This window comes from Mustela lutreola, chromosome 16 (genome assembly GCF_030435805.1).
Source record: "Mustela lutreola isolate mMusLut2 chromosome 16, mMusLut2.pri, whole genome shotgun sequence".
NCBI classification, from domain to species: domain Eukaryota; kingdom Metazoa; phylum Chordata; class Mammalia; order Carnivora; family Mustelidae; genus Mustela; species Mustela lutreola.
In genome coordinates this window covers 43,358,211-43,373,453 of record NC_081305.1, presented here as the reverse complement: position 1 = coordinate 43,373,453, position 15,243 = coordinate 43,358,211, and the positions used below count along the sequence as shown (strand labels likewise).

Sequence of the window (15,243 nt, the reverse complement as noted above, 5' to 3'; positions counted from 1 at the left end):
CGCTTTTCTTAATTTCATCTTCATTCCTGAAACATTTTTGCTGGATTTGGAATTCTAGGTTAACAGTTCTTTAGCACAATAAAATACTGTTCCACTTTCTTCTGGCCTCTGTGATTTACTAAGAGAAAGAGAAATCCAGTCATTCGGGTAATTATTTCCCTATAAATAATGAATTATTTTTTCTACGGTTCTTTCATTACTTTTTGGTCATCCATTTTCAGCAATTTGATTACTATGTGTCTGGTATGGATTTCTTTGTTTATCTTTGGGGTGGTTGAGATTCCTGAATTGCTGTGTTGTATCTTTTACCAAATTTGGTAAGCCAGTATTTCTTCAAATAGTTTTTCAGTCCTGAACTTTGTCCTTCTGGGACTTCAATGACACATGTTAAGCCTCTGTTATTCTCTCACATGCCTCTGAGGCTACATTCTTTTTGAATTTTCAATCTTTATTGTTATTTATGTGAACCAATTTCTTGTGACTTACCTTCAAGGTCACTGATTTCTCCATTATTTCCATTCTATTGAGCTTATCTAGTGAGTTTTAAAAATTTTGGCCACTGTATTTTTCAATTCTAAAATTTCCATGTTTCTTTTTATATCCTCTATATTTTAAAGATTTTATTTATTTATTTGACAGGTGGAGATCACAAGTAGGCAGAGAGGCAGGCAGAGAGAGAGAGGTGGAAGCAGGTTGCCCGCTGAGCAGAGCGCCCAATGCAGGGCTCGATCCCAGGACTCTGGGATCATGACCTGAGTCAAAGGCAGAGGCTTTAACCCACTGAGTCACCCAGGTACCCCTTATCCTCTATATTTTAATTGGATTTTTTGCTGAAGAGTTTATGGGATCTGCATATATATTTTAGATATTACCCCCTTATCAGATATATGATCTGCAAACATTTTGTCACATAATGTAGGTTACCTTTTCGTTTCGTTGACAATTTCCTTTGCTGTGCAGAAGACTTTGGGTTTGATGTGGTCCCACTTGTTTATTTTTGCTTTTGTTGTTTTTGATGTCAAATTCAAAAAAATCATCACCAAGACCGATATCAAGGATCTAGGAGCTTATTGCCTATATTTTCTTCCAGAAGTTTTGTGGTTTCAAGTCTTATGTTCAGGTGCTTAATCCATTTTGAGCTGATTTTTGGGTATGGTGTAAGATAGAGGTCTAGTTTCATTCTTTTGCATGTGGCTGTCCAGTTTCCTCAACACCATTTATTGAAGAGACTGTCCTTTCCCCACTGTATATTCTTGGCTCCTTTGTCATAAATTAATTAACCATATGTGTGTTGGTTTATTTCTGGGTTATTTGGTTCCATCAATTGATGTGTCTGTTTTTATGCCAGTACCATACTGTTTTGGTTTTGATAGGTTTTAATATAGTCTGAAATCAGGAAGTGTGGGGCCTCCAGCTTCATTCTTAAGATTGTTTTGGCTATTTGGTTCTTTTGTGGTTCTATACAACTTTATGATTGTTCTATTTCTATGAATTGCCACTGGATTTTGATAGGGATTTCACTGAATCTGTAACTTGCTTTGGGTAGTATGGACATTATAACAACATTAATTCTTTGAATCCATGAACAGAAATATCTATTTATTTGTATCTTTTTACTTTCTTTCATCAGTGTCTTACAGTTTTCAGTGTATAGGTCTTTCACCTCTTTGGTTAAATTTATTCCTTGGTATTTTATTCTTTATGATGTAATTTTAAGTGGAACTATCTTAATTTCTCTGAGTATTGATTATTAGCATATAGAAATGCAACTGATTTTTGTATATTGATTTTGTATTCTGGGCCTTCACTTAATTCATTTATTAATTTAAGGCATTTGTTAAGTTTATTAATGGTTTGAAGAAATATTATAGCCATTAAAGTAATGATAGGATAGAAATTTTGATATCCTGGGGAAATAGTTATATTATCTTAAATTTTATTTTTATTTATTTATTTATTTATTTTTAAATTTTATTTATTTATTTGACAGACAGAGATCACAAGTAGGGAGAGAGGCAGGCAGAGAGAGAGGAGGAAGCAGGCTCTCTGCTGAGCAGAGAGCCCGATGTGGGGCTTGATCCCAGGACCCCGGGATCATGACCCGAGCCGAGGGCAGAGGCTTTAACCCACTGAGCCACCCAGGCACCCTATCTTAAATTTTAAAAGTAGGCTAAAAACTTGCAAATTCAAGGGTAAGAGAAGATCATTGAAAAACTGGAAAGGAAATATACTAAAATACGATCAATAGTTGCCTTGAGTTGGTAGTATTATATGCCTTTTTCTTTTTTTTAATTTTTATTAACATATAATGTATTATTAGCCCCAGGGGAACAGGCCTGTGAACTGCCAGGTTTACACACTTCACTCACTTACTAATTTTAATAGTTTTTTTGAGGAGTTGATCTTTAGAGTTTTCTATATAAGTATCATGTCACCTGCAAATAGAGATTTACTTCTTCCTTCTAATTTGGATGCCTTTGCTTTCTTTTTCTTGCCTAATTATTCTGGCTAAGACTTCTGGTACTATGCTAATAAAAGTGGTGAGAGTAGTACTATGCTAATAAAAGTGGTGAGAGTATTCCTGATCTTTTTTTTTTTTAAAGATTTATTTATTTATTTATTTATGACAGAGATTACAAGTAGGCAGAGAGGCAGACAGAGAGAGTGAGAGGAGGAAGCAGGCTCCCCACTGAGCAGAGAGCCGGATACGGGGCTCAATCTCAGGACACTGAGACCATGACCTGAGCCGAAGGCAGACGCTTTAACCCAATGAGCCACTCAGACGTCCCTCTTATTCCTGATCTTAGAGAAGAAAAGCTTTCGGTTGAGTATGTTAGCTGTGGGCTTGTCATATAGCCTTTATTATGTTGAAGTACATTCCCTCTATACCCCCTTTGTTGAGAGTTTTATTCATGGTCGGGTCTGGTTAGTACTTGGATGGGAGAGTCTTTTTTTTTTTTTTTAAAGATTTTATTTATTTATTTGACAGAGAGAAATCACAAGTAGTCGGAGAGGCAGGCAGAGAGAGAGAGAGAGAAGCAGGCTCCCTGCTGAGCAGAGAGCCCCATGTGGGACTCGATCCCAGGAACCTGAGATCATGACCTGAGCCGAAGGCAGCGGCTTAACCCACTGAGCCACCCAGGCGCCCCTTGGATGGGAGAGTCTTATTCATGGATGCATTTTGGGGAAAAAAAAGTTTTTTTAAGTGGGGGAGGGGCAAAGGGTGAGGGAGGGGGATAGAGAGAGAGAGAGAGAGAGAGAGAATATAAGCAGACTCCATGCCTAGCAGGGAACCAGATGTAGGGCTCAATCTCACAGCTCTGAGATCATGACCTTAGCTAAAATCAAGAGTCGGATGCTTAACTGACTAAGCCATTCAGGTACCCGCTATAAAACATTTTTTTTTTTTTAAGATTTTACTTATTTATTTGTCAGAGGGAGAGCGAGAAATCGAGCACAGGCAAGCAGAGGCAGAGGGAGAAGCAGGCTCCCTGCTGAGCAAGGAGCCCGATGTGGGACTCGATCCCAGGATGCTGGGATCATGATCTGAGCTGCTTAATCAACTGAGCCACCCAGGCGTCCCACCAAAAAACATTTTTAATGAAACTTACTTAATGTAAGTTTTAAAATTTATATGGAAGACAAAATATAACCAAACACTTCTGAAGGAAAGGGTGGAGGATTCTATCTTGTCAGAGATCAGGACTTTCTATATAAGTAAGACTAATTAGGACAGGGATAGATAAAAAGGCCAATATGATAAGAGAAACCTAAATATACACATAATTTTAATATGTACAGAAGGAATCTGTGGATTGGTGGATCAGTGGAAAATGGATGGACTTTTCATTCAATGAGGGAAAGATAATTTGTTTTCATATGGGAAAAGATTACAACTGATCTCCACCTCAAACCATTTATAAAAATAAATTTTGGTTATGTTAATAGGGCTTTAATAAGAAAGTCAAAACATAAAAATTCTTCAAAGAACAAATAGGAGGAAAGATTTAAGATTCAAAGATATGGGGGTACTTGGCTGGTTCAGTCAGTAGAAGATCTAACTCTTGATCCTCAGGGATGTGAATTTGAGCTCCACATTGGGTATAAAGATTACTTAAAAATAAAATCTCTCTCTTTTTTTTAAGATTTTATTTATTTATTTGACAGAGAGAGATCACAAGTAGGCAGAGAGGCAGGGGGAGGGAGAGAGAGGGGGAAGCAGGCTCCCCACTGAGCAGAGAGCCCAACACGGGGCTCGATCCCAGGACCCTGGGATCATGACCTGAGCTGAAGGCAGAGGCTTTAACCAACTGAGCCACCCAGGCATCCCTAAAAATAAAATGTTTAAAAGGAAAAAATTTTTTTAAAAAGACCCCAAAATATGAAGCATATAGCAAAAAAAAGTAGACTGTTTTATAAACTATATATAACTTAACCATTAAAAATATAATTTAACACACTAACATATAGAATTACTATTCATCAAAAGATATCATAAAATAAATACAGAACCTACAACAGGAAAAGATGTCTACAAAATATGTTATTGACCAAAAACTAGTATCTACAAAATATGTAAGAAGTTCCTTCCATCTGGGCGCCTGGGTGGCTCAGTGGGTTAAGCCGCTGCCTTCAGCTCAGGTCATGATCTCAGGGTCCTGGGATTGAGGCCTGCATTGGGCTCTCTGCTCAGCGGGGAGCCTGCTTCCCCCTCTCTCTCTCTGCCTGCCTCTCTGTCTACTTGTGATCTCTGTCAAATAAATAAAATCTTTTAAAAAAAAAAAAGTTCCTTCCATCTTAGGAAAAAGACAAATACCCTAATACAAAAATGATCAAAATGGCGTTACATAGAAGGGGCAATAATGACCAAATAAGGAAAGGCAATCATCTTTAATAGTAACCAGGAAAATTTAATTTAAAACAATGAAATAAGATTTTATACTCATCAGATCATTAAAAAAAAAAATCTTTCAGTATCACTTACAGGGAAAGACAGTGATAGAAACACTTGGAAAATGGTTTGGTATTACCTAGTAAAGCTGAGCAAGTATATATGCCAAGACCTAGCAATTACATTCCTAGGTATATTTCTTAGCAAATTTCTTGCTTATGCAAGTCTAGAGATTTATATATTCTTACCTTTTAATTTTATGTTCATTATGTTATATATATTCTATTGATTTGAAAGACAGTGTGTGTATTGGGAATGGCAGAAAGAGAGAGAGAGGGACAGAGAAACTTTAGCAGACTCCTGTCTGAGCCCAGAGCCAGATGCCGGGCTTGATCCAGGACCCTGAGATCATGACCCAAGCTGAAATTGAGTTGGATGCCTAACTGACTTTGCCACCCAAAGGCCCCTTTTGTATACAGTTTTTATTTATTTATATTTATTTAAAATATTTTATTTAGGGATGCCTGGGTGGCTCACTTGGTTGGACGACTGCCTTCGGCTCAGGTCATGATCCTGGAGTCCCAGGATCGAGTCCCACATCAGGCTCCCAGCTCCACGGGGAGTCTGCTTCTCTCTCTGACCTTCTTCTTGCTCATGCTCTCTCTCACTGTCTCTCTCTCAAATAAATAAATAAAATCTTAAAAGAAAATTTTTTAAATTTATTTGTCAGAGAGAAAGAGAGAGAGAGCACGCACAAGCAGGGGGAGTGGCAGGCAGAGGGAGAAGCAGGCTCCCCATTGAGCAAGGAGCCTGAGGTGGAACTTGATCCCAGAACCCAGGGATCATGACCTGAGCTGAAAGCAAAGGCTTAACCAACTGAGCCACCCCGACACCCCTACAGTATTTTTTTAAAAAATAAATAACTATGAAGAGCCAAATGGTCATAGCTGAAGAATGTATTAGTGAGCTAATAAAAATAAGTCAAGGAATTCCATGGAAAGGCAGTATAAATTGAGGAAAAAAAAAAGGATTAAAAAGTAATAGATACTAAGGATGATCCATATGTTCTAATGTCTAATTACAACCCCAAATAATAGAGAATATGTTCTGTTCATGGTCTTATGGTAAGCAAAGACTTCTTAAAGAGAACAACAACAACAAAAATACAGATAATGTGATTTTGGTTATATAAGAATCAAAAACAAGCTGAGGAAGAATTTGTCACATACGATCTAATGAGTGTGAAGCACAAAAGACTGATAAATTTGACTAAAATTAAGAACTTCTGTTTACAAATGAAACCACAGAGCTAAAAGACATTTCAGAATGGGAGAAGATATTTACAATTTTAGAACACTGAATGTATGTATAAGCAAAATATATAGAGAATCCTTACACATCATTAAGAAACATAGAAAGAATTCAACAGAAAGACCTTTTAAAAATTCCTGAATAGGCAATTTACTAAAGAAGAATTTCAAGAGACCAATGATATGACATGTGTTATACTTATCAATAAAAAGGGAGATGCAAACTAAAACCACACTGGACTATACTATACATTCATCAATTGGAAAAAACCCAAGCATGACAATACCATATGTTAGGAAATGTACAATCATAAGAGCTCTCATATACTGCTGGTGGGATTGTAAATTAGTTAACTTAAAAGAAAAGTTGAAAATTTGGCAGCTGAAGACATGATGTCTTAAGATCCACTCCTCTCCTAGTCCTAAAACACAAATAATGTTTAGAGTAGCTGATTGTAATGGTCAAAAACTGTAACCAACCCAAATGTCTATGAACAATAGAACTGTTAAATAAACTGTGGTATATTCATATAATGAAATGAATCAATTCTGACTAAATCAACACTACGTATGAATCTTAAAAGCGAAATGCTCAAGAAAAAAGACTTAAAAGAACATATATAGTAACGATTCCATGTATATAAAATTCAAACTTGGGGTGCCTGGGTGGCTCAGTGGGTTAAAGCCTCTGCCTTCGGCTCAGGTCATGATCCCAGGGTCCTGGGATCAAGCCCCACATCCGGCTCTCTGCTCAGCAGGGAGCCTGCTTCCTCCTCCCTCTCTGCCTGCTTCTCTGCCTTCTTGTGATCTCTATCTGTCAAATAAAAATAAATTAAAAAAAAATTCAAACTCAAGTAAAACTAAACTGTATGGTGGACGATACTCTTAGATAGTAAAACTATGAAAGGACATGAAGATATTGTGGATACAAAGAGATCTGTGTTGGTAGTGCTCTAGTTCTTGACCTGGGTAATGGTTCCATGAAAGTTCACTGTTGGAATGTACACCTTCAGTTTGTTACATTATTTGTGATAATGACAAAATAGTAACTTCAAGGCATATCTATCTCTCTAGGTGTAAGTGGACAGATGAATAAAAGAAATAGACAAAGAGGCCCTGAAATACAAACTAACATAAATCAGAACTTATTATAGAATAGGCAGATAAAACAATGATGAATTAGCTAAATGATGATGTGGCGCTAAAATGTGTGTGTGTGTGTGTGTGTGTGTGTGTGTGTGAGGGAGGAAGGTTAATTGATTTAGACTTTCAATTTATACCTTATTGCAAAAGAAACTTAAAAAGGGTTTAAATGGTATAAAACAAATTATAGAAGATTTTAAAAAACAGAATAAAGTATTATAAAATTTGTAGAGGACCATCAATTTTCTAAAATTGGAAATCACAATAATCACTAAGGAGCTACAAACATATTGAAAATACATACTAAAGACGCCAACGCAAATTAAAATTAAAAAAGTAAAAGCACCTTCTGGAAATGGGTAAATGATTTTTTATTTCATAAAATCCATAAAAACTGAGTGAAAAAAACAAGAATAGTAGTAGATGAAAAGGGTAAAACTCAGTAGTGAGCAAGTTAAAGACAATAGCACCATTAGGATGAAAATACCCATTCTCACTAGTATTCAATATAATGACATGAAAACAATCCAGTATACCAAGAAATTTATTAGGGATGATAAAGGCATTAAAGTTACATATGGGAAAAAAATGTCCATATTTTTTAGAACTATATACTGAGATTATGCAAAGGTAAAATGACATGGAGTCTTGGATTTATCCAAAATACTTAAACAACCATGGCAAAGCACTGACCTCCTGGCTGCTCCCTGAATAAAGCCAATGCACACCTGCTTCATGATCTTTTACTGTCTGGCTTCCTCCCTCTGGAATGTTCTTCCTTCCAGTAATCACATACAATAATTTACTGCTGTACTTCTTTGAGTTTCTGTCAAAATGTCACCTAACTGGAAAAGTTTCTCTTTCCCTATCCTATAAAATAGCATCCTCTATCCCCTTTCTCTACTCTTCCTTTTTAGCACTTACTATTACATGACATATATTCATTTATTTTTGTACCTCTCTCCGCATAGGAGAGTAAGCTCTGGGAATAGAGATTCTGCATTCATTGCTGTAGTATCAGTGTTGAGAATAGTGCTAGTCGGGCGCCTGGGTGGCTCAGTGGGTTAAGCCGCTGCCTTCGGCTCAGGTCATGATCTCAGAGTCCTGGGATCGAGTCCCGCATCGGGCTCTCTGCTCAGCAGAGAGCCTGCTTCCCTCTCTCTCTCTCTGGCTGCCTCTCCATCTACTTGTGATTTCTCTCTGTCAAATTAATAAATAAATAAAATCTTTAAAAAAAAAAAAAAAAAAAAAAAGAATAGTGCTAGGCATACAACAGGTACTCAGTAAACATACACTGAATGAATGAATGTGCTCTCCTGTTTAAACTCCTTTATACCAATTCTGTTTATCATTGCCAGCTCTAAGTTCTCAGTGGAGGCACAGAGCCTTTATTTCCAACATTCTAAAGTTAATGACAGGCACACTCAAATCTCCCTCTATGACATCTATACAGATTAATTTCTATATCCTAATCCCTTATTTTTTCTGAGCTCCCTACTCCCAACCTCTCTTAAGATGGTTCTACTTTATAGAAATTATATATAGATGTCCTCTCATGCCCCTATTAAGCTATACATTCTGAAATTGCTTATTCCTTTTTTAATCTCTGCAGTATTTAGCAGAGTACCTCATACATTAAAAAAAAAAGTAAATGTTATAAGTATGAAAAGTTTGTTTTTTTTTTTTTTTTTTTTTTTTTTTTTTTTTTTTTTTTTTAAAGATTTTATTTATTTATTTGACAGAGAGAAATTACAAGTACACTGAGAGGCAGGCAGAGAGAGAGAGAGAGAGAAGGAAGCAGGCTCCCCGCTGAGCAGAGAGCCCGACGCGGGACTCGATCCCAGGACCCTGAGATCATGACCCGAGCCGAAGGCAGCGGCTTAACCCACTGAGCCACCCAGGCGCCCCTGAAAAGTTTGTTTTAAGTATAAGTGTGTTATAAGTATGAGCTACTTTATCTAAAAAACCCTAAAGAAAATAAGCCTTTGTCACTTTAGAATAAAAATCTATGTCAGGAGACAGTGGTGCTTTTTAAAGATTAAATACAAAAGAAGATGAGAAGTGATGAGGAATTAGATCCAAAATATGGACAGAAAGAATATCATTAGAGGGGGTAGAGGAGGTCACTGACTGGTTAAAACTGGGCAAGAATCAGAGGAACTGGAAAGAGGTATAAGAGGAGAAAAGCATGTAGAGGGTGAAGTAAGGGGAAAAGGTAAAGTTCATTTGAAAGCTCATGCTGAAAAGGCTTACTTGCATACAAGGGGCCTAAAGCTTTTAAGGGGAGATTCCCAGATAGCACCTCAAAGGTGCAGTCCTTCCACTGACCAACTCATTACCTGCTATGCCTCACTTACCTGGCCACTGGTCTCTTGTTAGTTCTCTGTCAACCAACCAGGGCTCCTTCCCCTGCTCCAAGAAGGAGATCACATCTGGTTTAGAAACAGAATGTCCTGCTTACAAAAGAAGTAACGAGATAAGTTTATGATGAGAATATCCCAGGATTTAAATTTAGTCCCTTCATTAAGAAAGAGTCAAAGAAAGGTATATCAGATTTATGAAACATAACAGAGGACTTGACAGTTCCCCCATAACTCAACACAGCTCTTTTTTCTAATGCTACAATATTAAAAACATTCTTCGAAGCACAGGATGTCGAAATACCTACTTGAAAGGTGGGCATTTCACTCGGGAGAAAGTAGATCTTCTAAGGGCAGAATCTGAATTATTATGGACAGACGTCCTTACCCATTGAAACCAGGTGGCTGTAATTCTCCAACATCACATCTCTGTATAAATCTCTCTGATCATCATTCAGGCATTCCCACTCCTCCTGAGAGAAGTCTATGGACACATCACTGAACATCACTGACTCCTGGAACAACAACCATGTATATGACTTGATTAATAAAAAAATGTGGGTTTTTTTGTGAAGGGAGGAGAAAAGAATAAAGGTAGAAATGAAAAACAACAAGCATATAGAGTGGGGCTAGATGTTTGGGACACAACTGGAGGACTGGGAACCTATCAGCCAGAATGGTCTTGTGTTTCCATTTTCATTCTGTTTCCCCCTGATAAAACTGGGAAGGTACAAAATCCTGTTAAGAGGGGTATCCCAATTACATGAGATAGTATATACAAATGGCTAGTATAATACTTCCCATACAATAAGTCATCAACACATGTGATCCTCTTTCTCTCTCATCTTTTCCCCAATAGCTAGGAGTAAAATTTCAGAATAAGGGATAAAGCGAGGATATTAAAAGTACCCAGACCATAGATCATATAAAAGACATGAAGAGTCAGAAAGGCAATGAGGTTCTCAAGAACACTACTAAAAATAAGAAATGACAAGAACAATTCTTCAATTGGTGATGGAGAAAAGAAATTCTGACCTAGATTATATAACTATCATTCTGTTGTGAGGGTTGAAAAAGATATTTCTAGACATAAAAGGACTGCAGCACAATTTCTTAGGAAACTACCAGAAGTGCTACACCAAAAGGATGGGAATAAACCAAAAAAGAGGAAGACGTAGTACTCAAGAGATAGGCGTCTCAGGTAAACAAAAAAGGGGAAGTCTTGGGAAAGGTATGCAGCAGGTCCAGAGAGTAATCAGACAAGTTGGGAGCAGGAAAAGGGGAAAGGGGGGTGGCAGTCTCCACACTCAAAACAAATGATGTGTCTGACCAGAGGGAAAACATGGACAACTAAGCAAATGGGGAAAAAAAGCAATTAACTCCAGGAAAAATGAAAGGTTGTAATAGGATAGCGGTATAAGCTGGCATAGCAAAGAGCAATATTTGCAGTCATAATATTCTGTATATTACTAATTTGACAACAAACTGTAATATAATTAATAACAATCAGAGGAAATGAAGGGTGCAATACAAGACTATAATGTCCCTTCCACTCTGTAGTAAGTCAAGAGAGTAAAACTGATTCAGCAAAAGATAGCAATTAAACCATATTTAAGACAGTTGAGTTGCCTTTTAGGGGTAGGACTGGAGATGGGGCAAGATTGGAATAGCACTACTTCACTTGTAAAATGCATAAAATGACTTTAAAAAACATTTTATCTTAGAAAATTAAATTTGCATGAAATTTAAGACTGACCCTTTCTCATATCACACTATTATATAATAAGAGCTAATTCCTTGTTACAACAAGTTCTTTTTTTTTAAAAGATTTTATTTATTTATTTGACAGAGAGTGAGAGATCACAAGTAGGCAGAGAGGCAGGCAGAGAGACAGGAGGAAGCAAGATCCCCAATGAGCAGAGAGCCCAGTGCGGGCTTCCATCCCAGGACCCTGAGATCATGACCCAAGCCGAGGGCAGAGACCTAACTACTGAGCCACCCAGGCGCCTCAACAAATTCTTCTTATAAGCATTTTTTTTTTTCATTGAATAATATTCTATTATTGGATATAAAACAAGTTTTCTTTTGTTTTCAGACACTGAGGTTGAAGGTGATTTTTTATTTATTTATTTTTATTTATTTTTTTTAATTTTTTATTTTTTATAAGCATATATTTTTATCCCCAGGGTTGAAGGTGATTTTTAAAGAGCTCCTCAGATTGGCCCAATTTTACTCATAACTACCCGTTGTTCCAAATTCCCTTTGTTCTTGTGCTATGGGAAAGTGATGGAAGATGATCCAAATTCACACATTACTGAAGTCTATTTATCATGGATGATCTGGTGAAGTGTCAGAGCTTTCTACTAACCAGAAGTCATATCCCCAAATGTGAAAGGCCCATACACCAGGAGATTTTCCCACATATTATGACTGAAATCAAGCAAAACCATTCCTTATGTTTTCCTCTTTGAAAACCTAGGTCTGTGGTGGTCAGGGCTTTTCCCTATGAGGTGCCCCTAATTACTTATCTCCATCCTATCTAATCACTGCCCAAGCAAATTAGATTCATTAACAAATGGAGAACAGATTTCTGTTCTATCAAGATTTCTGGCAGAAGTCTAAGACAGAAGATGCTGAAGGACTTACTAAATGAGTGTGTAAATTGCTTAAAAGAATACAGAACCGAGAAGGGCCCTGGGGTTGTTTATGAAGAAATGGGGATCAGGTTCCTGAATGGGGACCATGTTAACCAGGGTAAAAGTTTTTTCCAAACCTGGTCTCAGCCAGACCATTTCTACATTATGTAATTAGCAGTCTCTTTGTAGGAACAAATAAGGATTCTTGAAGGAATCCATAAGCAATTTTCTGATGGATTTTAATCTGATTAAGATCTCTTCAGAGAGACTTGTTATCCAACCACTTGGTCCTCTGTTACATGTAATTTAAGAGTATAAAAATCTTCAAGCAGGCTTTGTTTTTTCCAACAATGGTTATAGAACCACTTCTTTTTTCTATAAATATCTCCACCAAGAGACTTTTTTTTTTTTTTTTTAAGATTTTATTTATTTATTTGACAGAGATCACAAGTAGGCAGAGTGGCAGGCCGAGAGAGAGGAGGAAGCAGGCTCCCCGAGGAGCAGAGAGCCCAATGCGGGGTTTGATCCCAGGACCCTGGGAGACCTGAGCCGAAGGCAGAGGCTTTGACCCACTGAGCCACCCATGTGCCCCCAAGAGAGACATCTTAAAATATTTTTCTATTATGTTATGTTAGGCACCATACAGTACATCATTGTTTTTTGATGTATTGTTCCATGATTCATTGTTTGCATGTAACACCCAGTGGTCCATGCAATATGTGCCCTCCTTAATAGCTATCACTGGGCTCACCCATTCCCCTACTGCCCTCCCCTCTAAAACCCTCAGTTTGATTCCCGGAGTCCAGAGTGTCTCATAATTTGTCTCCCTCTCTGATTCCCCGCGCTTCATTTTTCCTTTCCTTGAAAGCCATTCTTTTAATTGACATACTGGAGACCTTTTTCTTTAGAGCAAGGGTAAGAAAACTTTGATATTGACATTGCTTTTAACTAAACTGTCTGAAAGTTGTTTTCTTTTTTAAGCGCCAAAAATATCATGATGAGGGAAGCAAATATTTACATATTACTAGGGGTAAAATGATTCTATTTGAGCAAAAAGGAAACAGCATCTCACCTGAGCCATGGCTTTGGTATTTGCAGAAAAAGGCTGGTTGTCCTCTGGGCTCTTCTTGGAAAAGGGCAAAGCTGGAGAAGACAAAAGAAGCTACGTAAGATCCGTCTTGCCTCATAGCTCCCAGAGTGATCATTTCCCTCTGCTCACTCCACACAAACACTTGAGGGGTATCAGTGAGAAAAATGAAAAATCTTTCAGTGAGGGGAATCAGTGAGAAAAATCTTTCATTATCCCATATTCTAGAGACCTTAGTCTGACTGGAGGAGGACAGATTTCAATAATCTGATATGGTTTGGAGAATACAGAGTACATATACACACTAAGATACAATTTTTTTTTTACACAAATGATAGCATATTATATTCGCTGTTACACATATTGCTATTTTTACTTAATGTGTCTTGACTTGGATCCCAACTAGTACATTCAAAGCTACCTAATTCCCTTAGCTACATTTATTTCATTAAATGGATACACTTTAATTCATTTAACCAATCTGCTGCCCAGGACCATTTGAATTGGTTCCTTTCATTATAACAAATAATACTGTAATAAATAATAAATATCCTTGTATATAGATCATTTACCTTTATATGAATTCTGAATAACTCCTAAAAGTTGTTCATATACATTTTAGTTGGGATATACACTTTCAAAACAGCTGTTAATGATCTTGGATTGTACAATCAGGTCTCAGGTCCTGACCAAGAAACAACTCGTTGAAGAACCGGATCCTCTAATCTTGCCCAGTTTGAGAAGACTTTTGGGGGTTAATGAATCTTATCTTAAGAAAAGTGAAATCCAGAAAAGCAAACAAAGCAATATTACAAAAACTTTAGGAACACATTTAAATAAGCATAGCAATAGGAAGAAATTTAAAAGTGTAGAAATTGACTAAATCTTTATCATTGATGCTTTAGAATGTTTTAAGTAATAGAATCCGTAATAATTGCATATATTTTGTATGTTTAAGATGTTTACAATGTCCTAAAGAATGTTATACTAAAATACTAATAAAAGTCTAAATTGTTTAAGGGGGAGTAAATGAATTTGAGATCAATACTGAAATGTTTAATAAAATGTGGTTTTTTTTTTTATTGATATGTATTAGATTTAGGTGTCTCAGTTGGTTAAGTATCTGCCTTTGGCCCAGGTCACAATCCCAGGGTCCTGGGATTGAGTCCCAAATTAGGCTCCCTGCTCAGTGGGGAGTCTGCTTCTCCCTGTCCCTCTGCTCCTCTCCTCTGCTCCTTCCAGCCCCTCCCCACCCCCATTCCCTGCTCCACCCTCCTTGTGCACACTTGCTCTCAAGTAAATAAATAAAATCTTTAAAAAGAGTAATTGCATGTAAAATCCACTGCCCAGGAAGTAGAACCTTGTTATCAATTATTTAATGGGTACTTCTACCCCCAAACATCCACTGCATTCCCTCAGGGATATATCTATTTCAGGAAACAAAAACCAAAGTAATTCACAAATGTCTCTTCTTTAAAATCTGAAAGCACTCCTTTAATATTTTTATTATTATTACTATTTATTAAGCTCTTAGTACTTTTTAAAAAATAAACCAACATAATCTATTGTGTGCCAGGCATTGTGCTAGATACTAAAGAATCAACAGTAATCTAGGAAGACCTGGAAACAGGACTCCTTCTCCCATACTTCTCACTTTAAGTCCCCCTTTCTGGTTTCTCATAATGGACATCCTCAAGTGCTGCATCTTCCAGGTAGAATGGGCAGGAACATTCTTACTTCAATAGTCCATACTGTTTGTTACACTCCCAACCCTCAGAGCATATCCTCTCTGGCTGAATTCTTGCCATCTAGAGAT

General features: G+C 37.1%; 1 protein-coding gene across 4 annotated transcripts in view; it reads right to left on the bottom strand.

The window, feature by feature from the left end:
* The window catches only part of LOC131817823 (zinc finger protein 260), a 98,273-nt gene that overhangs the window by 35,742 nt on the left and 47,288 nt on the right, over positions 1-15,243 (bottom strand). Inside the window, exons 2-4 of one of the 4 annotated variants that reach the window (XM_059151550.1) lie at positions 13,413-13,483; positions 10,093-10,219; positions 9,702-9,797 (exon numbers count right to left, since the gene is read on the bottom strand). In XM_059151550.1, the coding sequence (XP_059007533.1) occupies positions 9,702-9,797; positions 10,093-10,219; positions 13,413-13,483 (294 nt within the window). Of the gene's footprint in view, positions 1-9,701; positions 10,220-13,412; positions 13,484-15,243 lie in introns of those variants that run through there. The other 3 variants (XM_059151552.1, XM_059151548.1, XM_059151547.1) reach the window with 3 other exon arrangements.